The sequence below is a fragment of the Mesoplodon mirus genome (genome assembly GCF_964341445.2).
Source record: "Mesoplodon mirus genome assembly, chromosome: 11".
Taxonomy (NCBI): Eukaryota; Metazoa; Chordata; class Mammalia; order Artiodactyla; family Ziphiidae; genus Mesoplodon; species Mesoplodon mirus.
Genome location: NC_138987.1, coordinates 91,037,746 through 91,062,515, shown reverse-complemented (window position 1 = coordinate 91,062,515; position 24,770 = coordinate 91,037,746). Strand labels below are relative to the sequence as shown.

Sequence of the window (24,770 nt, the reverse complement as noted above, 5' to 3'; positions counted from 1 at the left end):
CACTGGAAAAATCTGTTTTTACCGGTTTATCATATTACTGCAGAGCTGTGCTCATGTTAGACATGGAATAATTTACTGTTGATTTTTTAAAATTCAACACATACTTTTAAATTTTATCTTAATTCCTGATCTTACTAATAGTCCTAAGAGAGAAGATGATGTCATAGAATAAACAGAGGATACAAGTATCCATTTTTAAAAAACAGAAATAATTCAAAAATCCTTTAGTATCTGTATCTTATCTTCAATGTTTAAATTTTTCTGGGGTCATTTGACAACATGTTTCTGTTACATAGAAACATCTCATTTAATGATTAAATTGAGCTTTACTTAACAATGGGAAGGGAGCTTCTTGAAACTTGAAACTCTTACTGCTAGGATGATTATCTGACATCACGAAGCTCGTATGCTTTTCTTAGAGGAAGAAGAGGCATCAGTGCCCATCTGCTCAAGTTACTGGGCAACATAGCATTCACTCTTGACGTCATGCATCTCATCCTCTGAGCTGGGGCAATGCAGTTAGAATGGGTCCTCAGAGTCACAATTCTCACAGATGGAAACTGATGTCAAGGATATAATCTTCAAAGAGAGATTTGTGGTACGGACTTTATCACAGGTGTGGGTATCCAAAGGCAAACAGATAACGTGGAACCTGGGATGGTGGCCCTACATCCTGACTTTTCCCATCTTGACTCTTTTGCCTTGGAATTTTTAATGGCTCTTTTGATAAACAGAGTATGTCAATGTGAAGGTGGTGAACCAGTTGTCAACAAAATACTTTAGGTCAGGACTTTGCACCTCATCTACAGCATAATGGTCTTTCTCAACCATTCAACCTTCACACATTGCTCCTGGAACAGTAGTAGCACTGAGAGGCTAGAAGCCTGAGGTCCACTCTATCTTGAAGAGCAAGCTTTGTACACTTGCAAAAATTGCTAGAATGATGCATGTTGAACCTGATGGGATAAGTTTAAAATTAAAGACAGTGAAAAAGCAACCTCTATGGCTCACCTTGGGGAATGAGTACAGGATGGATAAAATAGTTCCTACCAAATTCCTTAAAATTTTTTCCAAAATAAAAACCTATTTTTTTAAAAATGCACTACTTGATGTTTTTATCCATCAGTGAATGCCTCATTGAATGACAAAGTCTGATGACAGCTGAACTTGAGACCCACTAATATATCAATTCATCTCTTTGTGTGTTTTCCTGTGTGAGAAAGTACATAATCTAGGTCTCATCCTGATATTTAATCTTGAAGTAGCCAGGAGATTTTTTTTAATAAGGAATTTGTTTTTATTTTCCAATAGTTACGTAAGTTTAAAATTTTCAATATGATCCTTGTATATTCATTCATTCCTAGAAATGTCCTCAGTATTAAGGTTTTAGTCCTGGGTAGATATATTTTTCTTGCAGGCTCTTAATGCTTGCAGTAGTTGCTCACATGACCTGTCTTTGCTTCTATCACTCAGTAGTTATAACCTTGGGAATCTAATTCCCTCCTTCCTTGTAACCCTCTAATTTATCTGAGTAAGCACCATAACACAAAGCCAAACCAGTCCTCTCTGAGTTGTGAGATATAGATCAAAATATGAGAATTTTGAATTATATATTTTAAATTTAAAAAATAGGAAATTAACGTTTACTAACTTGTCATATGTGGATAGATACAGGTGCTCAAATTTACTCTGTATATAAGACGGGCTTGTATCACATGTGGTGACTGAGGTAAGCTGGGGAAAGTGCAGAACCCACCAGCCAAGGCAGGGGATACGGGTTTGAGCCCTGGTCCAGGAAGATCCCACAGGCCTCACAGCAACTAAGCCCGTGCGCAACAACTACTGAGCCTGTGCTCTAGAGCCTGTGAGCCACAACTACTGAGCCTGAGCTCTAGAGCCCATGAGCCACAACTACTGAAGCCCACGTGCCACAACTACTGAAGCCCGTGCGCTATAGCCCATGCTCTGAAACAAGAGAAGTCACTGCAATGAGAAGCCCGCGCACCGCAACGAAGAATAGCCCCTGCTCGCCACAACTAGAGAAAGCCTGCACAGCAACGAAGACCCAACACAGCCAAATATTTTTAAAAAAAAAAATATGGGAGATAAAAGTATAGGTTATTTTTCTGGATTTTTATGATGTTTTTACAATTATTAACTTAAAATTTTATAGTTTATTATTTTTTACTCGTTCTAAATACATTTACTTTCACACCTAATTTTGGATTTTTTTGTTCTTATTCTTTTTCTTTTAAAAGGCTCCCCAGACTGTATAAGCTTTGAGGTCTTAGATCTACCTCCAGGATCTGAAGTTGTTTAGTGTCAGTTCATAGAATCATTTGTTCCTCATCAACACACACTGCTGGAATGTCACCATACATAGAGCCTAGTATGTTCATTCTACTTGGCTCTATTAAGATGATTTTGAAATTTGATTTTAGTTACTTCTAGAAGATGAGAAATAGGATTGTTTAGATTTGAACTCCCAGGATGCACAATATTACCATGCACTGGGGTATGACACATCCCTCACAAATAAAACAAAGTCCTTTTCAATATACTAAATAGAATAATGGAAAATTTTTAATATTTATTTATTTTTAAAGATAGACGTACCTACATTTCACTTGTCTCCTCATGTTTTATGTCTTCAGTGTCAATTTTCTGGAATCTTTTATTAATTATTTAGAAACATTTCACACAAAATATGAATGTATCAAAGTACTTTAAATTCTCTCTGATATGATTTGAGGGTAGATATAAATGAATAACTCTTTCCCTTTGTGATGGGATAAATTATCATGTCCTGAGATTTACAATATCAGAAAGACAAGTGACAAAAAAATGCCCTGGAGTAAAAGTTGGTGCTTGTTTGAATCAGAAATATAAAAGATGTTTTTTTCCCGTATGTTTTGGAATCAAATCATGCATAGATTTATGTGTGTGTGTGTGTGTGTGTGTATGAAAGCAAACAACCAAGATGCATTTCTTTTTTTCATATATCTCTGCTAACCATAGTAGGTTAATGGAGACATCTGGCTCCTTTATTTTGATACAGATGTCACTAACTTCTCTCAGAAATATTTTAATTGTTAGTTTCTAATGAAATTCATAATCCTAAGGGAAAGTTAAACTCACTGAAGGATCTTCTTGGCTCACTGCAGATTATTAACCAACAGAAATGTCTGATACTGACATAATTAATAATATTGCATAGAAAGAATTTATTCCAAAGGACTGGCAAAGGCAGTCCTTATTTAATAAATAAATAAAACCAGTGGGCTCATCAAATATATTCTCAATGTAAAATTTTTCAGCATTACAAAACTATGTCGAACAAAATATAAAAACTTCCTTTCTGCATCCACTCTGCCCTCTTTAGAAATAAATTCTCCTGGCAGTTTTTCCTATGCACTTATATAATGAATATTTTTGTACAAGTGGCATTACATCATATATAATTTTCTGCAAATTATTTCTTCTCCTTAACAATATCTGGGTGATCTTTACATTTCAATATATGTAAGAGCATCTCATTATTTTCAACAAATTTCCTTGGCTTTATTTTATGTTTGCTAACCTTTAAAGTTACATGTGGTACTCATTTATATTTTAAGTCTCTGTAACACCAAAATTCAGACCAGCAAATTTCAGGGCATTCATTATTTTCCACACTTCACTGGGTAGATGCCACTTTCACAAACAATTCATGGAAACTGTGACATTTAGTTATTGATCTCTTAGTATTCCTAAATATGTTTTTCTCATTAAACACAAGTAATGACATTTAAATTTTTTTGCTTCTGGGATGATTTGCATTTTCTGTAAAATAAATTTTCCATATTAATTAGTTCTAAATTCCATTGCCCAGAAGCATGAAGCTTCTAACTATTTCTTAGCAGCTTTGGGGCTTTCTCAGAGCCTGGCATATGCTTGAACATTTCTTTGCACGTCTGTAAGTAGACAAATGTTCTTCATGTTGGTATGGATCTTTACTCTTATTTTATGCCCCAGTTCCATTTTGTGACTTGGTAACTGGAGGTAATTTCATGCTTTACAAAGAACTTTGAAAGGTTTGGGATATGTTGTTTTTAAGAAATGCAAATGCAGATTGTTCAGTTGCTGCTGTTACAAATATTATGTGACATGGTAATTCAGCATCAACTTAATTTTTCTACCATTTTAAATTTCAAAGGTTATAAGGAAAATTCAGAAGGGACATATGTTACCCATGCAAATAAATCACTTTCCACTAAGTCATTGTCAACATGGTCACTTAATTTGTGAGACCCAGGAACTCTGGAAGTTGGAAATAAATCTTCCGCAGCTTTTTAAAAACATGTTTACCTCACCTTGCAGTTATCTAAAAAGTGACTATTAAGTAACACTGAGGTTTTATATTTAAACAAATGAAAGCAATAAGAATTCATGATATCAAAGATAGGCCAGTGTATTTAGTTTAGGATCAAGAGCCCAACACTAGTTGATATGGATCAGAGGGGACCTGCAAGAATTAGTAGCTTCAGGAGTAAAACAAGGAGATTCCCAGGACATCCTTCAGCTCTTCAAGTGCATTGCCAAAGGACCCCAAGACTCCAATATTTAATTGGCTTCTTAAACTCAAAGTAATTGAGCTCATTTGACTTTATAAAATCTTTAGATATATCAGTAATGGGATTTTTAAAAATCATTTCTATATCAACGTTTCTGAACATGAAATCTTGCTGATATTGCTGTGGTTGTAAAACAGAGTAGATGCATGTATATTTTATTTTTGCATATCTATTTTCAACACTCTAAAAATAACAATATTCACACTTGGTTTCTGCTAAAAATTCCAACTGAGAGTTTTTCCAAGAATAAGGAATGGAAAAATAATAAAAGTAACAATGTTTATAACCACAGGACCTAGCCAAAAATACTGAACAAATAGTAGACACTTAATAAATACTGTTTGAAAAAGAGAATAAATGAGTGAGAGCTTTTGTCTAATCAAGGGTCCGGCTAATGACAAAACAAATACTAAGCCAAAAATGAATGAAAACACTATTGACAAAATGTCTAGTAAAGCATATATACATGTAGACATTTTTATTTTGATATTTATCTATATGTACATATTCAGATTGCTCTATTAAGTTAGGTTATGATATCTACTTTATAAACTGCTCATACTATCAAATAGCTATCATACAGATTTATGGATAGGTAGACAATTTGCCTTCATCCTGATGGAGGGGGAAAAGAAGGTTTTTCTCTTCATTTGTTTCTAGAGAACTTTTAGTGGCATTCTGCAATGCCCGAAGATGAAAATAAAACTAATACTTGGCCCTTTGATTTCTTCTCTTCTGTATTCTACACTCTCCCTAGGTAATCTCAGACAGTTTCAAAGTTTTAAATGCCATTTTATACACTGAAGATGTTTAAATGTATTACACCAGTCCAAACCTAACCCCTCATTTCAAGAATGATTTGTCTACTTCCTATCCACATCTCTAATTAGATGTCTAATAAATATTAAAAATTAACATGTCTAAAACTGAACTCCTAATCTACCCTCAAAACCTACACCAGCTCAGTCTTCCTTTAACTAAACAATGGCATATCCATCCTTCCTGTCTAAGTCCAAAACTGGGGTGTCATCTCAGATTCCTCCTTTTTTCTCATTCTTGTTAATTCATATCTCATACCTGAACAAATTATTTTTTGTTCCTGCTTGCAAAAGCCTATATAGACTCTTAGAATTTCTCAGCATCTCCACTACACATCATTTCTTATCTTCATTATCCAATAGTCTTCCAGCTGGTCTTCTAATCTTTCTTCCAAGAGTACATTCTCAGCACAGAGGCTAAGTAAGTGTACATCTGAGTTAGACAACATCACTCCTCTGCACAAGAATCTGAACTGGTTTCCTATCTCTCAGGTTAAAAGCCAAAGTCCTTAAAATGATCTTCGAGGTCCCATGAAATCTTCCTTCAACACATCTCACCCTCATGTACCACCAATGTCTGCCCATAAACGTTCCATTCCAAACACACTGGCCTTTTTGCTGTTCTTTGAACTCATCAGTGAGATCACCACTTCAGGGCCATTCCAGGTTTTGTTCCTATTCTGAGCGTTAAAACAGAGCCCGGCACGTAGTAAGTGCACAATAACTACTTGCCAAATAATTTAATAAATTATAATTTAAGACTTATGTTAATTTAATTTGTTTTATTAAAAGGACAGATTTTTAAATTGTTCATACAGAGCCAGAAAGTAAGAATGTGTTTAAAGATCAATGGGGTCCCATAAAAATGACCCAGAAACAATATTGCAGGGGCTCAGATAATCTAAATTTCAAAAACTGGAATTCAGGGAGACATGAGCTAAGTATGTAGAAGTGAAGCACCAGTGGAAGGAAAACCAAGCAGAAAAACAAAATGAGTGATACTGTGAAGATAATGAGCAGTATAAAACAACTTGAACCCTTGAGAGAGCAAGTAGATTCTAGAGGTGTGAGGTGGAGTCTGAAGAATTTCTCTTGGTGCCAACACATGACCAGGGTGTTGTCTATGACCAGGCTCTTGTGAGTAGCAAGTTAAGGGCTCAGAGAAGTTTGGAGCATGTCCTTATCTCCACAGATCTTTTTCTTCTGTAGTCACCTTCCCAATACAGATTTTATAAACTATTATTTTAATTTAAACTTTTACTAAAATGTATAATCCTTTGATCTTCTCTTTTCCCCAATTTATCCATCTTACTAAAAAATGTACTCAGACCGATTTTCCTAAAGGATCCAGTTCTGATCACATCACATTAAAAATACTTCAGTAGTCCCAGTTCCCTTAACCTGGCCTTTGTTGGTCTCCTGGTTTAAACATACCTTTCCACCTTTCAGATCATGGTTTAGGATGGGTCGACTGGTGTTCTCCTTTTCTTGCCAGTGCGAGAAATCAAGGGTCCTTTCATCTTATGATTCTTAACTTCTCTAGGTGGTTAGAGTCCTCCCTATTCAGGATGAAAGTGAAGATTGTGCATGGAGGTTTTAATGGGCTGGGCTGGGAAGTACACAAAGCTCCTGCCACATTCCGTGGGCCATGACTCAGACTTACCTCAACATGTAACTGAAAGAGAAACTGTGAAGTGGTGTAAAGCTGTGTGCTCGCAGGAAGAAGAGACAGACATGGGTATTGGTGAGCACAGGACTTTCTGTATGTTAATATTGTCACCCCAACTCCCCTAACTCTATATTATATTCATATTTCAAGGCATACCCTGGGCTTTCCAGCTTCCAGGATCTTCACAAATTATCTCTCCCTTCCTTGAATGCTTTTTAGCATATGTCTCTACTTTTCTTTCTACTTACTGCATTTTATCTTGTTGATAGTTCTTTTAGTATACCATCTTTCCTACTAGGTTGAAAGCTCCCAGAAGTCAACAACTGTATCTTAGCTGAGCCCAACGCAGCAGGATTTGAAAAATATATGTTTGCTGAGTGACTTAATGAATAATCCATGCAAGCCTCTCAGCTAAAAGGAGACAAGATGGAAGAGAGTTAAGCAATTTCATAAGCTTAATTCTAAGATTTTCTCCTGATATATGTGGGGAGAGTCAATCACACCATCAGCAATCGGAATTTGTCCTAAAACACAGTTATCATTAAATATTTTGAAATGCTCTTAGAAATGCTGATACTCACATGTATGATCATAAAGTAATATTGTCATTTAAAAAAACTATTTTGTCATGGGACTTCTTGAACAATCAAATCAAAACATTAACAGAAATATTTCATATTTCAATGTTTGATAGTACAATTATCATTGGCAATTATGCTGCTTTATTCATTCAACCAATAGTTTCTGAGTACCTACTTTATTCCTGGAACTGACAAGTTCTCTGGAGAAGATGACAAGCAAATACTTGACATAATTCCTGTGCTTGCAGAGTTTACAGTCCAATGAAGGAGACACTCATTAGATAAATGGTAATTAAAAATAAAAATAAAATGTCAATAATAAAAGACTAGATGGACTATGAAACCTTAAACTATGAGATTAGGCTCAGGAAGTAAAGTTGGAGGAGCGATCAGATTAAAGAAAGGAGAGGAGCATTCCAGGCACAGAGAACAGGCACATGACCCAATGTCAGGAGAAGACATGGCATGCATGAGTTTTAGAAGCTTAGAGAGCAAAGGAGATGGAGGTGTGACAAGAGACTTGAAATTCAGATAAGAGACAGATGGACTTACGGACCATGAAGAGGAATTTTTTCCTAGACGTACTTGGAAGCCATTGCTTGGATTTATGTAAGAAAGTCAGAGTGAGCTTATCAGATTTGAGCTTCAAAAACTGCTTCCAACTGGCTGCAGATGGAACCTACCATTTTAGGTCCTATGGTGCTTCAAGGTGAGGTAGAAGGAGCTGTAGAGGCTGCAGGTACACTCTTCAGTTAAGAAAGTATTATAATAGTTCAGGCAAGAGATAATCGTAATTTGAACTAGGATGAAGGTGATTGAGATAGAGAAAAGTGAATTTACATAAGAATTATTTCAGAGGTAAAATGACAGGACATTGAATCAAATTGGATATGAAGCTGTTGGGGAGGAGAAGGAGGCATCAACTTCCTGGTTCCTGGCTTGTGCAAATGGTTTGGTGCTGGTATCATTTACGGAGATAAGAAATTCTGGGGGAATTATTATGGGTTCAGTTTCAGACTTTTTAAGTTTGAGGTGTTTTATTTTATTATTATTATTTTTTTTATATTTATAAATTAAAGTATAGTTGATTTACAAGGTTGTGTTAGTTTCTGGTGTAGAGCAAAGTTATTTCAGTTATATCTATCTATCTATCTATCTATATATCTCCTTTTTCATATTCTTTTCCATTATGGTTTATTACAGGATATTGAATATAGTTCCCTGTGCTATACAGTAGGACCTTTTTATTATCTATTTTATATATAGTAGTTTGCATCTGCTAATCCCAAACTCCTAATTTATCCCTCCCCCACCCCCTTTCCCCTCTGGTAACCATTAGTTTGTTTCCATGCCTGTGAGTCTGTTTCTGTTTCATAAATAAGTTCATTTGTGTCATATTTTAGATTCCACATATAAGTGATATCATATGGTATTTGTCTTTCTCTTTCTGACTTATTTCCCTTAGTATGATAATCTCTGGGTCCATCCATATTGCTGCAAATGGCATTATTTCTTTCTTTTTTATGGCCAAGTAGTATTCCATTGTATATATACATCTCATCTTTATCTATTCATCTGTCTATAGACATTTAAGTTGCTTCCATGTCCTGGCTATTGTAAACAGTGTTGCTATGAACATTAGGGTGCATGTATCTTTTCGAATTAGAGTTTTCATCTCTTCTGGATATATGCCCAGGAGTGGGATTGCTGTATCATACGGCAACTCTTTTCCTAGTTTTTTAAGGAAAAGGAACCTCTATACTGTTTTCCATAGTGGCTGCAGAATTTATATTCCCACCAGCAGTGTAGAAGTATTCCCTTTTCTCCACACCCTCTCCAACATTTGTTACTTGTAGAGTTTTTAATGCTTAAGGTGTTTAAAAAATTCCAAAGGACTTCTGAGCATGCAGTAAGGAATACGGGTCTGCATGGGTCAAAAGAGTGTTGTATGAAGACTGCTGATATAACTCTTTGGATCATCTGCATAGATGGGGATTGAAACATAGTCATACATTAGATTGGCTAGGGCACAGATACAGAGGCAAATAGTAGAGTTTAGGGCTAGACTTTGAAAATTGCAATATTAAATGAACAGGAAGAGGAGAATGATCCAGCAAGGGAGATTTCAAAAGAACATCCAGAGATATCAAAGAAAAACCATTAACGTGCAGGGTTATGGAAAGTCAGAGATGAGAGTGTGTCAGAAAGGAGGGAGAAGCCAACATAGCACATACTGCAAAGTGATTCTTAGTGAGAGCAGTGCTGGTGAGATGACAGGAGTAGAAGCCACACCAGAGTGGTTTGAAGAGTCAGCAGATGGTAAAAACAGAATGGAGACAGAGTCTACGCCACCCTTTGGAAAATATTGCCATGAAGGGGCAGTGATGAAACATCAAGAGAAAGAAAAGATAGTAGCTGAGAGCATGAATGATTCAGTGAAGGTTTTCTTTCCTTCAATTTTAAAGATATGAATGTGGTTAAAAAGCCAAGGGATGGAATACATGAAAAGGAGGAGGTTTAAAATAAGAAGGCGGGGAAGGCTGGAAAGAATAGGTTCTAGACAATCGGTGGTAGAATTAGCCTTAGGTAGTTATTGAGAGAGAGCTGCTTTTTTTTTTAACAAGAGATATAGGAACAGATATGGGTGGGATTATGTTTACTGTCAGGGAAGACAAGAAATGTTGTCACTTTATGGCCTCTATTTTCTCTGTAAGGTAGAAGGTGAAATCAAAGCATTGAAAAGGTCTGCAGGGCAGAGAGCTGCAGGACTGAAGTGAGTAGAAATGGTTAGAAATGACCCTTGTAGTGTATGACAGTGAGTTAACAGAGACTGACCATAGGCTTGACATACATTGATCCCTGACTGGATTTCATTCAAATCATCCTCTACCCATAGGTTAAATGATTACCCTTGTAACTTTCTCCGCAGTATCCAGTTACCAAATAAAATGATGAAATCTCTACATTCATCTCCCTCTCCCAAACTGTTCCTTTTACAGATAGTCACACTACATAAACATATCTAGAAATGTACAGCTTCACAATATGCCTTTTCTTTATGTCCCTTTATGAGGAAAATATTCTTCCCTCAGGCACTGGAATTTCTCCCAGAACGTTTGTGCCTTCCTCAAAATTTTTCTTCTAGATCCTTCTGCTAAGACACATAATGACACCAATCTATCAGTGGCATCCCCTACTCCTCTTTAGACTATAGTCATCTTCACCTTATCTCTCACAGATTTGAGAATATTATTAACTGTAATTTTTATCATGAAAAATTGATTTGGTGTAATGGACCTGGAGTAAGATTGTCAATGCAGTATTATTGTGCCTCTTGGTAAAATCCTTAGCAGTTAAGGCAGTGCATTTTCAAAGTATGTGATTAATATTTTCATAGATTCTATGAAATCACTATGACCAAATTTTCCATAATTGAATATTGGCAACCACTTTTTAATAACACAAATATAGACACTATGTGTGTCACATAGTAGACAGTAAATGCTGCATTCCATTTTTAATTTGAACTGAAGTAAAGGGAGAAGAGAAGGAAGGATCTGCAGACACTATTTCTACTTAGCAAACAGTATGTCTTGCTTTATTTATAAATTATATTCAGGTTTTAGTCATGCCTTTTTGCCAAGCTAAAGTGAATCCTCCCATGCAAGATGTTAATGCTTTACATTATAATTAGTCAAGAAGGCTAGTTATGAAGAAAAGTTAGATGGTTATATGATAACACTGTCTGGGTGCTCAGAAAAAAAGTATTATAAAAGTTCATTAGCCAATACATATAAACAAAATATAAAATAAAACTGCATAACTTAAGGCTGTTTAATGTATTTTGTTTTTTTTAATTTTAGGGCTAGTAAAGAAAATGTTCACAACACACAGCATAGAATATAATTGAAAGAATAGTATCTAAAAATGACCATCTGCCTTCCTAATTTAGGATCACTAATCTATAGCCTTCAGTTTGTGTCCTATGTTAAATATCTGCTCATGTTTTCAATCTATGTTTTCTTATTCTTTTGAGTGGATGATTTTGTATCATGAAACCTATACCTTGTAATAAAATACTCTTTATTTAATTTTTCTTAAAACCATGTAAGGCTCAAGTAAAAAAAAAAAAAGATAAGTCCCTTAATAGAAATTATTTAGGAAGAAAAAAGAGGCAATGGGAAAACAGTTTCCATGTAAAAGCGAAAATGTCTTTCTGTAGTGAATTTCACTGTTTTTCAAGTGTTGCAAGAATAATAAGTCTTGGCAGTTGGAACATGCTATTCACCTGAGGGCTGCCAATCATTCTCATTTTGAAAGACAGAATTTATGAATTGTCAACACGTCTTTTAGGCGAGAAACCGGTGTTCATCAAGAGAAAAATGAAAACAAATGTTCAGATGAACTGAAAATCAAAATGCTGCCTGGTCATTACATATAATCTACAGTTCCTATGTTTTTTTGGGTTTTTTTTTTTTTTTTCGGTACGCAGGCCTCTCACTGTTGTGGCCTCTCCCGTTGCGGAGCACAGGCTCCGGACACGCAGGCCCAGCAGCCATGGCTCACGGGCCCAGCCACTCCGCTGCACGTGGGATCTTCCCGGACTAGGGCACGAACCCGTGTCCCCCACATCGGCAGGTGGACTCTCAACCACTGCACCACTAGGGAAGCCCCAGTTCCTATGTTTTAACAATTGTAATATGTGAGATATGGATGATAAAATGCATGGCTGTTACTGTGCTTTTTAAGTGGATTATATTCCAGAGATCAATGGCTTGCGTTTTTTCTTCATTCTATAAAAAGCAAACTATTTCCCATTGAGCAACTCCCATAAATATGCCTCTGAAACACCGAAACTGCTGACAGCCTGGTAGGCGATTTCAGCAGTGGAAGCCAGGACTAAACACACTGAACTACATTAGAGTTGGTCCCTGGAGACAGAATTGAACTTCCTTGGCAAGGGCACAATAAGAGTTCCATTTGACTCATTAAACCTCTCATAGGGATTACAGCTCCTTCTCTGTGGCTGCTATTGCTTCTCTTTGTATAGAAGAGATAGACGTGAACACATAGTACTAGGTACTTTTTTACTTATTTAGGAAAAGTAAAACAAAGCCTCCTACAGATTAAAAAAAAAAGATCTTCCAGTTTCTTGCTCATTAACCACCTTATTATTATTTCCTAAGGAAGTAGAAAGCTTTATTTCATTTTGTGAGAATTCATTTTTACATGCCTGTCTTAAGGCATGCAAGAGATTCTTTTTTATCCGCATTTATTATTTCTCCTGGAAATGCAACATTACAGGGGAAACAGTTGGCGATAATGATCTCAGCCTTCTTTACCAAGCAGCGTTGTTGTAATAATGAAATCAGAACAAACATTTTGAAGCATACATTCCTATATGCACTTTATGTTGCCCATGGACATTCTCGCTGATTTGGAATCTTGAAATCAGCAAAATAAGATTCACCATCTTTTGGAAGTATTACACTGGAAAACCAACCAGTAGTTCAAAGGAAAACACAGCAGGCTCTATGAATTGAAAACCCCACACAGCTGATGATACAGCATTCACATTCTTCTTGGGTGTCTCTCCTGGAAAGATTCACAAGCCTGTTATTGTTTTAAGTACAAAAAAAAACGAATGAAACTGTTTTATCCAGCAATGGCTAAGTAAAATACTTTTCTCTGGAGAGAACATTTTCTATGATTACAAAATAATACCCTCAGTCTTCAGGCCACCTAATCACAGTGTGATTGAATGCAGTGTAATGGAATATTAATAATGTTAATAACTAATACTTTACTGGGGAATGCTTTACTGCTTATTGTTTATTGCTTTATTGTCCCCCCAAAGTGGTCCATGTGTACATATTGAGGGCATAAAGAGGTAAGCAAGGCTTCCCTGGTGGCACAGTGGTTGGGGGTCCGCCTGCCGATGTGGGGGACGCGTGTTCGTGCCCCGGTCCGGGAAGATCCCACATGCCGCGGAGCGGCTGGGCCCGTGAGCCATGGCCGCTGGGCCTGTGCGTCCGGAGCCTGTGCTCCGCAGCGGGAGAGGCCACAGCGGTGAGACACCCACGTACCGCAAAAAAAAAAAAGAGCTAAGCAAATTGTGATATAAGTGATAAGGAAAAAAAATAGAAAGACAACATAGCAAAATATGATTATTACAAAAACGTGCATCACTGTGAAAGTTCTTTTTGCATTTACAAGATGAATGTATGATTAGTAGGCTATACTTATAATATCCTACATACATCAGTTAAGCCTATATCCACGTATCTACATACATACACATGCACATATATATACACACATGTATATCTTCATATATATCTATAATCCACAACATGGACACACACATACACTTTAAAATCAAACTCTATTCAAAAGAAGAATTGTTGGCAAATTATGAGTGTGATTTTGTCCCTGGCCTAAACATCTTTTTTGTCCTAGACATAAGATAATTTTAGTGCCACTTTTGGGTGTGGGTGGGAATAAAATGCTGCCTTCTTGTGCTTCAAAATAAAAGGAAAACATACCAAACCAAAGCCCTACAAGTGTACTCCCAAGAATAAAATTTTCAGATAGCCCATGAGTCTGACCTCGAGGGATGGAGAAGCAACTATATTTTCTCAAGAGAAAAAGAAGAATGGACATAAGGTCACTAAAGTGAGCATATGAAGAGGAAGGTGACAACAAAAGAAGTTTCTAAAGGAAGGCATCAGAGACAATATTCTCACATAAATTCAGACCATTATTCTAGATTTATGCATATAGACCATTATTCTAGATTTATGCATATAAGAATTTAGCACACATATATACTTGTATAACTATATTCAGTCTAAACCTTTCTCAGATACACATATGCCATATGTGTATGGCACACCAGCCATCTGTACATACAAACATGGAATCATTATGTTGTACATCTGAACTTAATATAATGTCATATGTCAGTTATAGCTCAATAAGAAAAAATGTACAGAATGGTCCCATGTACCTTCACCCAGTTTCTTCCAGAGGAAACATCTTACATAACTACAGTAGGTATTAAAACCAGGAAACTGACCTTGGTACTGTTCACAGACCTTATTCAGATTGCACCAGTTTTACATGCACTCGTGTGTGTGTATGTTTCTGTGCAATTTTATCATCTGGGTAGATTTGTGTAACCACCAGCACATTCAAGATACAGAACTGTTTCATCACCACAAAGATCTCTAACATTACCACTTTTAAATTACACACCCTCTCTTTCCCCTCCCCCTACTCATACTTTGCCCGTGGGAATGTAAAATGGCATAACCACTCTGGGAAAGTCTAACAGTTTCTTTAATAATTAAACATGTTTAAAAGTATATAAATGTTTATGTGTTTATAAATATGTGTAATATAATGTGAACCAACCTCCTTCTATATTCCACTCTGGTGTCAAAGGACAGCCCTTAAAATTTACAAAACTTCTGACCTCAAACAGAAAAAAATATATACTTGTGCTATTTCCTCCTGGGTGAGTGTGGGACAGAGAGAATGAGAGTGTTTAAATGGGATGAAGAGAGTGGACATGGGAGGGATTATCCTCCCCATCACACACACACACACACACACACACACACACACACACACACACACACTGAACTCCATCACGACAATCACAACCACCACTTCCCTCCAAGTGTTACTTTCACTGACCAGGTGTAGGAAGATTGGGAAGGGACCGGGGTGTTTTGGCTCCTGAGTCGCTGAAGAGGAGTCAGGGAAGCCCCACAGAACTCTGCGTCCCAGGGACTGTGGAAGAGGTTGGGGCGGAGCCTGGAGTGGGGCTTGGGAAGCTGCTGTCACTTTTATGAGTCCGCAGCCCACAGTGAGAGTATCTCTGCTGCCAGACGACCGCGGAGGGCTGGGCGCAGGGCCCCCGCCTCTCGCTCACCGCGCGGCGGCCGCGGCGGCGGCAGCGGAGCCTCGCCCACTCCGATCCGCACCCTCTCCATCCTTAGCTGTTAAAGAACAGCAGCACCTGGCACGTTCCTAGAGGTCCCAGGGAGCAGAAAGCGGAAGGGAGCTGGCGCGGGGGGGACTGCACAGGCAGCATGCGCCCGCCGGGAGCAGCCTCGGCGCCCAAGGTCTGAGGCTGCAGCCCCCGTTCGCCATTGTGAGCCGCCGGGGGAGCCAGCCGGCGCCACCGTCCCCCCGGGTCCCCGTCCACGCCGCGATGGGGCACCTGCCCGCGAGGACGCGCGGCGGCCGCCGCCTCCTGCCTCTGCTCTGGCTCTTTGTGCTGCTCAAGGTAGGGGACCCCCTCCCCCAGCCGCCGCGATCCTCCCTGCGCCCGCGCTCCGGCGCCCTCGCTCTGTCGCGGGGGGAGCGGCGCGCCCCGGGTCGCGATGGCCGGGCTGCTGGCAGCGCCCCCGGTGCAGCCTGGGCGCACGCTTTGTTGTCCTCGCGTTTACGTGTTCTCCGCGGGCTTCAGGGATGGGGTGGAAGGAGAGGGAAGTTTGCTCCCTCCGGCTTTCCCCCTTTGTGCTCTTGTGCCGCCGCCGGCATGCGCATCAAAGGTGGGCTTGTTGGATGGCGCTGCTTCAGACAAAATGAGATCACTTTCCCTTCTGGTCGCTACTGCACCCCGGGGCTGCTTAACCTTTTCTCCCTTCCCCAAAGGAGTGAGCGGAGGCTTTGCCTTAATTTACCTTATGCTGGAATTATACACCGGGGGCCGAGCTCCCCGGCCTCAAATGGACTGCCGGGGCTGGGTCGTGAGCATGGTTTTCTTTGACTAAGGAATGTCAGCCTGAGCCTGGAGAGGACTCCCCTCCCCAAGTCCTCAGCTCCAACCTGAAAATACCCCTTACAAAGTCTAGACTTGCCCCCGCTATATTTACAGAGGATGCTACCTCTAAATTTCAATGGCTGACATCTGTATAATTAACTTTTTCGTGTCTTCTTTGGAATGTCCTGCTTCAGGGTTTTACTCTGAGAAAAATAGACAAGGACTGCTTAAAAACAAAAACAAAAACAAAATACCCCTAGTTTGACAACTATACGGTGCATAAAATTTTTTTAAAGAAATTTAAGCTAGATGTCTTTGGAGAAGTGTTATGAAGTTATGAGGTAATTGTCTATCACTCGTGTCTTCCGTGTGTCTACTTTAGCTCTGTTATGAGTCCTTCTTCCGGCAAAGCAAACTCAAGTACGTCGACAGGTGACCGGGAGCTATCCTTTCAGCACCACAGTGATATCTACCTTAGAAATGGACGAAGCATTAAAGGATGCAAATGTTTTCTTATCAAAGAGTCACTTCTTGCTCATATGCACCCTTAATCGTGAGTGTCTGACAAGGAGATAGTGGAACAGAGCCAACGGATTGAGAACAGCATCAGTTTTAAATATTCCATATTTTCATTATCTTAATGGAAAATAGGAAAAATAGTTTCTGGGAGAACCAGCAGCAGCAGACTGCCTAAATACGATTCTAAATTGTATTTAATATGTTTTTTACGTTTTCTGAAGCTATCAACAATAATATTATTTAAAATCTGATAAATAATAAGCTCGGTCCTATATTTTCACTCTAAGAGGTTGCTCTTTAAGCAGACACCACAAATGTGTACGTTTTATGAACATACACAAACTATGAAGTTTTCTATTAATTTTTCTATTTGTCATATTCTGTCATAACTATATGTCTGTGCAACACTTTTCATGAATGCAAAGTGAGAAATTGAACAACCACACATTTTACTATGTAACAGCTAGGACTTACACGTATGACATCTGATCCAAACCCAACCTTTGGCACTACTTCAGGTTTCTATTTGAAATCTTCATAATGAGCAAGAATTTCAGAGATGGTCAAATGATGGGTTTGGGAGTATGGGTAGAGTGCCATAAAAAATGTAAAAATTTGTAGCAAAAGTTCTAATCAAAACTTGATATCAGACTGAGAAATTGCAGTCAATAATGGCAGACTGTAATAGATGCTCGCCCTGTTCTACATAATAGGTGTTTTCCTGCACATTTGCAGTTTAGTGTCAATTATGATAAACTGCATCACACAGTAAATATATTAATAAAGCTTGCTTTTTAGTAAATATTGTAATGAGAAAAGTAATTTTGTAAAGCAAGTCTTTACTCTTTATTTTATGTAAATGCAATGTTTTATGTCAAATGGATATAAAGTATACCAAAAGAAACATATATATATATATATATATATATATATATATATATATATATTGCCTTCATATATGTACACTGAATACCCACCCTGTGCCAGTCAGTCTTCCAGGTATTTCACACATGCTATTTCATTCACTTATTTTGTTACAGTTGACAAGAGATGTTCAAAGTGGTAAACTGGGCACATAGAGTAATGCATTTACATTTTGGAAATAGTATATTACATGGTAAATTGGGTTCATAGTATAATCTTTCCATAATTTGGAGATGCTTTTGCATTCAAGGTCCTGAATAAGTGTCAGTAAAACAGACGTAACATGCAGGTGGTGATAGAAACATAACATTCCATTATTAAATACCAAGTTGTTGATTGAATATCAGTGATAAAATCTAAAAAGGTCTATCTGTGCTGAGTCAGAAAGAAACCATTTCCCCAGCCCTCCCCCCAAATCTCTGTAGTTCTCATTATGTCAGATAATCTTTCACTACTCTGTAGGAAGTATCCTCCACATGAGATTGAAAATCTCTTAAAGCCATAAAGTTAGAGAAACTCAAATATGAGGCTTGATTTGTAGTTTTATCTTTTCTACAAATCAGAAACAAGCAGCTGGACATAAGTGGTGGGAAAGTCTGAAATTCTGAATTTGTAAGATTGGCTATAACCAGTTTCATTGAGGTAGCCTCAAGGTGCCTGGCTAAGGAAGGCTTCATGCATTGTTCCCTATCCATGGCTTAATGATGGGCACATTTAATCAGTCATCGCCAATTGTTTAAATCATCCACTTTATGTTATGAAGCTAATAGCTGCATAATTGATGTTTCATAAGCACAACATTGGTTATGAAAATTTCTACTTTCATATCAATATTGATGGTATATTTCTATTTCTAAAAATAAAAAACAAAAGAATTCTGTTATCAAGTATACTGGGAGCTTACCAATCTCAAAATCTTCTACCCACATGTGAATGTAAATCGAGTAGTATTTATTGGAGTATTATTATTTATTTAATCACCAGATAAATACTACTCCATTTAGATTTTCCCTCTCATACATCTTCCCATAATTCTAGTAAAAACAATGTAACTTCTCTCACCTATCCGATCTTTACTACACCTCTCCTTGAAAATTGCTTCCTATATCGGTTCACTAGACATCAGTATTTTGTCAACAAAGAGGCAAGTTGTAGCACATGACGTCATAGGAATTTAGCTTCTGCCTTCCCTGAAATGGTGCTCATTAGTAGTCAACTGGAAGGTTTCCCTAAACTCATAGGTTTGGCCAAAATCCTTCTTTCTTTTTGAACCTCCTCTCTCTATTTCCTTCCATTTCTGCTCTTACCTGATACATAGTCAAGGAACATTAAATTTGAAAGGGCCTCAATTACATTTTCTGAAAGAGGTTTATGTTTAATTCTATAAAGCATGAGTGTTACCATGTTGACCATAGTACTTTTATTCGGGAGAAATACCCACTTTCCAAGTTTTATCTGCCTTTCTCCACTTCCCTGTGACCTCTCTCTCTTTTCCTTTTTCTTCCTTATTCTCTCAGCCTTTCTCTCCACCGCCACCCCCATGTCTCTCCCCGCACCACTCTCTCTCTGTCTCAGTCTCTCTCTCTCACACATACACACACACACACACACAAGAATCTTCACTTTCCTTCTGGAGGTTTCACATGCACATTCTATATTATACAATGTCGGCAGATGAACCATAACTTTTTCATCTTTCTGAAGCAGCTTAGACCCTCCTCCTCGCTGTGAAGTTTGCTGCCATTAACTCCTTTGTTAGTTGACTTCCTTGACAAGTGTTGTTGCCAGCCTATTAGAGAAACCCTTTTATACATGACACCCCTAGTAATTTGGAGAAAGTTCACTGGACTGGTCTTCTGCAGGGGATTGCGTGATAATCCTTCCCAATGTGAACATCTGTTGTTTTCTTTTCTTCTTTGTTATATGAAAGATTGATACTGTGTGAAAACAGAAAATTCACACTTACCTCTTTCTCATTTTGGCCCATAAGAAAGCATACGTCTGGGGCTTCCCTGGTAGTGCAGTGGTTGAGAGTCCGCCTGCTGATGCAGGGGACGTGGGTTCGTGCCCCGGTCCGGGAGGATCCCACATGCCGTGGAGCGGCTGGGCCCATGAGCCATGGCTGCTGAGCCTGCGCATCCGGAGCCTGTGCTCTGCAATGGGAGAGGCCACAGCAATGAGAGGCCTGCGTACCGCAAAAAAAAAAAAAAAAAAAAAGATACCAAGTGTACTGGTGGTGTCCATTCTCCTCCAGATCAGCCTACCTCCTTCTCCACCCTCAGTGCCAGGGAGCTTCCCTGTAAAGACTGCTTCTTCAGGATCCCTTGCCCTTTGGCCAGCAGTGAGTTTGACTAATAGGAGGCACTAACAGAAGATTACTGGTAGGAGTCCATGCTGGCTGGATCCTGATAGGCAATGGCTTCATCCCCTCTTTCAATCCTGTAGTCAGCTCCTCTTTCAAGGCTAAGTTCTGGCCAAGTTCCAGAAACAGCTTCCTCCCCTGGTCTCTTCAGGGTAATAGCTTCTCACTGCTGCTCGTCCTTGGGTACTTTATCATCCCTGTTTCGTATCACTACTCCTGCTCTACACCTTAATTAACAGTCTCTTGATTAAACTCCATAGAATTTCCCCTGAGTGTCCTGCTGGGACCTCCACTGCTGTAGTACCTGATGAGGTTAGTGGAGGATCTTTTGAATTTGAAGTGCCTAAAAAAAGCAGGTACTTAGATCTGAGTCTGATGTCTAGGGGAGAGGGCAGACCTGGAGATGTGAATGGGGATGTCCCAGCAGAGGGCAAAGGAGAGAAGAGCAATGGGCCAGGGTGGGCCCTGAGGAGCACTAACATTTAATAAGGAGCCTTAGAGGATGAAGAAAGAACAGCCAGAGAGGCATAAGAATCAAGGAAACCCAAGGTCTAGGAAATTTCAAGTGAGAGGGATTGGTAAACTTCATCAAATGTAATGGAGGGATACTATAAGCTAAAGCCTGGAAAACCTTTGGATTGGGAAATAAGTAGGCTGTTGGTCTCTCAGAGCTTGGGAAGGGTGGTATGCTTCTGGGAGTAGAAGAGTTGAGAACTGGCCTTTTGTTAAAAGGATAGGCGTCATTGGGTCAGAGAGACCTGATTTCAATCTCAGCTCTCTGGACTGTGCCTTTTACCAACAGCAGGATAGGGGGGAAATTATTTCACCTCTCTGGGGTCCCTATGGTGATTGGCTATGTTTATCTCAGAGGATTATTGTCAGGAATAAGTGAGATAATGACCATAACATATTTTAAACAGTGCCTAGAGTACTGTAAGCACTCAATAAGTGTTGTGTCCAAAAAGAAAAAGAGAAAGAAAGAAATAGGACAGTAAAAATAGCCCAAAGCAAAAATCAAAGAAGAAGAACAATTAAAAATGTGTCTAGAGCAGCATCTTCCCAAGTGTACTCCATGGAACATTAGAGACTTAAAATGTTAACAGATATTATTAAAAAGAAACACTTCTGTGCAGACATGAATTTGGGAAGTAATCTGTTTAGCTTTGTTTAAACTAGTATTAATTCATTTATTATTATTTTTTTGTACCAGGATTTCTTAGAACCTTCACTATGTTAATATGCATTGTGCTTCCAGTAGGAAGATAGAGTGTGTAGCATTTCCCAAGTTTGAGTGCAGAATTTTTTTCTAAAAATGATTCATGGGAATAGTGAATACACCTTAAGAAACAATATCTATATTTGTACACTAGACACTACTTCTCTTTATCTCTCTTTTTCCTTAATGAGAAAAGTAACTTTAATGATAGAGGAAACATACCAGTAAGATCAATCATAGTCTAAATCTCAGAATCTGAAGAATTTGCATGAAGGAGAGCAACTATTCCCAACTTTCTTTTCAAGGACTGATGTTCAACTCTCTTGGAAGAAAAAAAATGTGTACGTTTTCCTTATTTTATGGGTTTGCGCTAACTCTACATACAAAAATTTCTTTGGCCTTTGACTGTTAAAAAGATAGAGAATTAATTTTAACACTATTTTTAAATATGATTGTCTTAATATATGACTTAAAAGAACAACATATTTTGTTCAGTGTATTTCATTGAATCATAAAACTATACTTATCAAAGATCGTCTAGTTCAATACTTAAGCTGGTACTTAGATCTTGCCTCTAATGTTACTGCCAATTGGTCATAAATGGTGAAATTACTATCAGCTGAGAGGTGGCTGTTACACTTTTGGACAGTCATTTTGTTGTTTGGTTTGGTTTGCTGTTGAGATGAACTATTTCTGTTTGTATCTTTCACACATTACTTCTATCTCTGTTTCATTTTAGTATGGCACTAGGTTGTGACTGCTCCTGCTTTCTTGCGTGTTCTGAAGAACTGCTTGCCAACAGACTTGACAGGTTATAAAGATAAAATGTGAGAAGCTTGTCAACTCTCTGTCCTGTCCTCAACCCTCCATCATACTGCTTTAAGCTATTTACACCAGTCCAAGATTTCTGCTGCTGTCCTTTCTTCTCTCTCATGGCCACAATAGCCAGTTGGGTAGAAGACGATTCTCATTCTTCCCAAAGGTGTTCTATGATGAACCGTGGTAAGGGGCCGAGAGTGCCTGCCAATCTCTGCGTAAAGGGTGGTTCCTTAAAATGTCTTTCCTGAACAGCCAATCTAAAAATCAACCCATCTCTCAAATTTTACCACTTTTACCCAGGTTTATTTTCTTTAGGGAATGTATCACTCCCTACATGATATTATATTAGCTCTTTATTATTACTTAACTCCTCTATTGTAGGTTCCATGAAAGCAACATCTTTATCCTTTTTGTTCACTGCTTTATCCCCAGCTGTTGGAAGAGTGCCCGGCCCAGGGTAGATGCTCAGTAAATATTTGTTGAATAAATGGATGAATATTGAATGAATACATAGGGTGAGAAAGGTCAAACAGGAGTTATGGGACAGACTCGAGACAGAGGAAAAACAGGTTGCAAGCGTGCAAGTTCAGGGAATGGAGCCAATGCACAGTGAGATGAACTAGGAGAGAGGGTCCATTGGGCAGGCAGTGCTGAGGGAGAGAGTGTAGTCAGAACAGGGAGATAATCTCGAGATGCTGTTTTATTGGTCTTGTGGAGGTAGCAAAGGATTTATTACCACAAGTGAAAATAAAGTCTTTTAGACATCAAGAGAAAGTTCCTCCCACTTTTTTTTTTCTTGGTATTGTATTGTCAGAATCAACCACTGGTAAATGATGTGTGCTCAAGCAACGGATGGGTTCCCCTGTGTGGCAAATTCTCATCTGTAATGAAGTAAAAACAGCTTCTTTGACACTTATTCTCTATTTTATTCATTGACTGTGCCTAAAATTTACTTTAACTTGTAAACAAAGTAGTTTGGGGGTTTTTCAAATCTAAAAATGTGTTCTTTTCTTGGCTCTACAATTTGAGAATATCAAAAATAAAAATAGTTTTTTACATAATGTTTTTTCTTTATTTTCCCCTCACAATGTATATTAATATACTCAGATTGGATCTAGACCTCTAAAGGCGTTTCCAGAAACTCACATGACTGACTGAAGCTCAGATGATCATTGTTATTGTTCTTCAATCATTAAAACTTATGAGTCCCTTTATTCCTTAAAATGATATTTTTTCTTTTTTTAAATGCATATTGGTACCTCATAGAAAATTTTTAATGGATTTCAGACAATGAATGTCCTTTCTTGTTTAAGATCCCAATAGGTAATTTTATACAGAAACAAATGATAATTTTCATACTCAGTTGAATAGTAGATAATAAGTATTTTATTATCCAAACATGGACAGACAGTTAAACAGGCTGATTAAATTAGTGATGTAGTCATTAAAATGTTAGTATATATACACCGAAAACCTGGACTGTCAAGATTTTCAAATGACTAAAATACAAAAATGTATGCATGAAACAAGTACTATTACTTACACTATTTCGCTAGAGAATTGAAAGGTATTACACTGTCTTGTAATCTACTAATTTATATCCACAGTCTACTACTGTATTGGTGAAGTGTGGAAGTTTGAGTTAGTTGTAATTTTTTTCTCTATGACTTTAATTTTCTTTTTGTTTGTTGATAAATCAATATCTCCTCTAGAGTCAAAAATACAGGAAAAATTGTGATCAGATTATTTGTACACTCACATAAATGGCTAAAAAGAGGTTTCCCCCTCCCTGAATGTATAATAAGGAGAAGTGCACCTAAAGAGTATAAAAATAATATTAACACTTCTGCAATTAATAAATTATTATTTTTAAGTTTAACAATCTTCTTTTTTTAGTATCAAAACAAAATTTCTGGAAATCTCCAAGAACACATTTATATGAGTCTCTTTCTCTCTCTGTGTGGTGCATCAGAATCAGGCTAATTGTCATACATCATTCTTTGTCTCAGATAAACCAGGAATTTCCTATTTAAGTCAAGTTGGTGGTCCAGAAAATAGATATTCTCGTAGTATTGCTTTAGGCTGTCGATTTATTTTGATGTTGTACTGAAAACTAAAGTGTAACCATAAAAATGAGACTGTTCTTGACAAATTCCACAAAGTATAACCATCATTTTTACATTTTAAGGGCCAACGGCATTACCATAAGAAATACCTTATTACTTGGATGTACTTAAAATTCCTAGGTGTTATCTAGGAAGAAAAATTGACTTCTAAAATTTCTGAATGTTAAGTTGGTTAATAAGGTGAATAATAAAAAGCCAAGGGAATTGTATAGTGTCTGTAATGTATTATTAAACAGTGAGTCATTTGGTCCTCCCTTAAAGGATTTGAGAAAAAACTAGGTTATTATAGTGTTATTTACATATAAAGATAGTGATGGGATGTGGCCAAGTTTATTTTGCATCATTAT

General features: G+C 37.8%; 1 protein-coding gene across 1 annotated transcript in view; it reads left to right on the top strand.

Moving 5' to 3' along the window:
• Nucleotides 1–15,902: 15,902 nt before the first annotated feature.
• PTPRO (protein tyrosine phosphatase receptor type O) overlaps nucleotides 15,903–24,770 on the top strand; it is a gene marked incomplete at its 5' end in the record, with an annotated part of 220,150 nt that continues 211,282 nt past the window's right edge. The window contains one exon of the mRNA XM_082636129.1: nucleotides 15,903–15,977. Within this exon, the coding sequence (XP_082492255.1) occupies nucleotides 15,903–15,977 (75 nt within the window). The remainder of the gene's footprint in view (nucleotides 15,978–24,770) is intronic.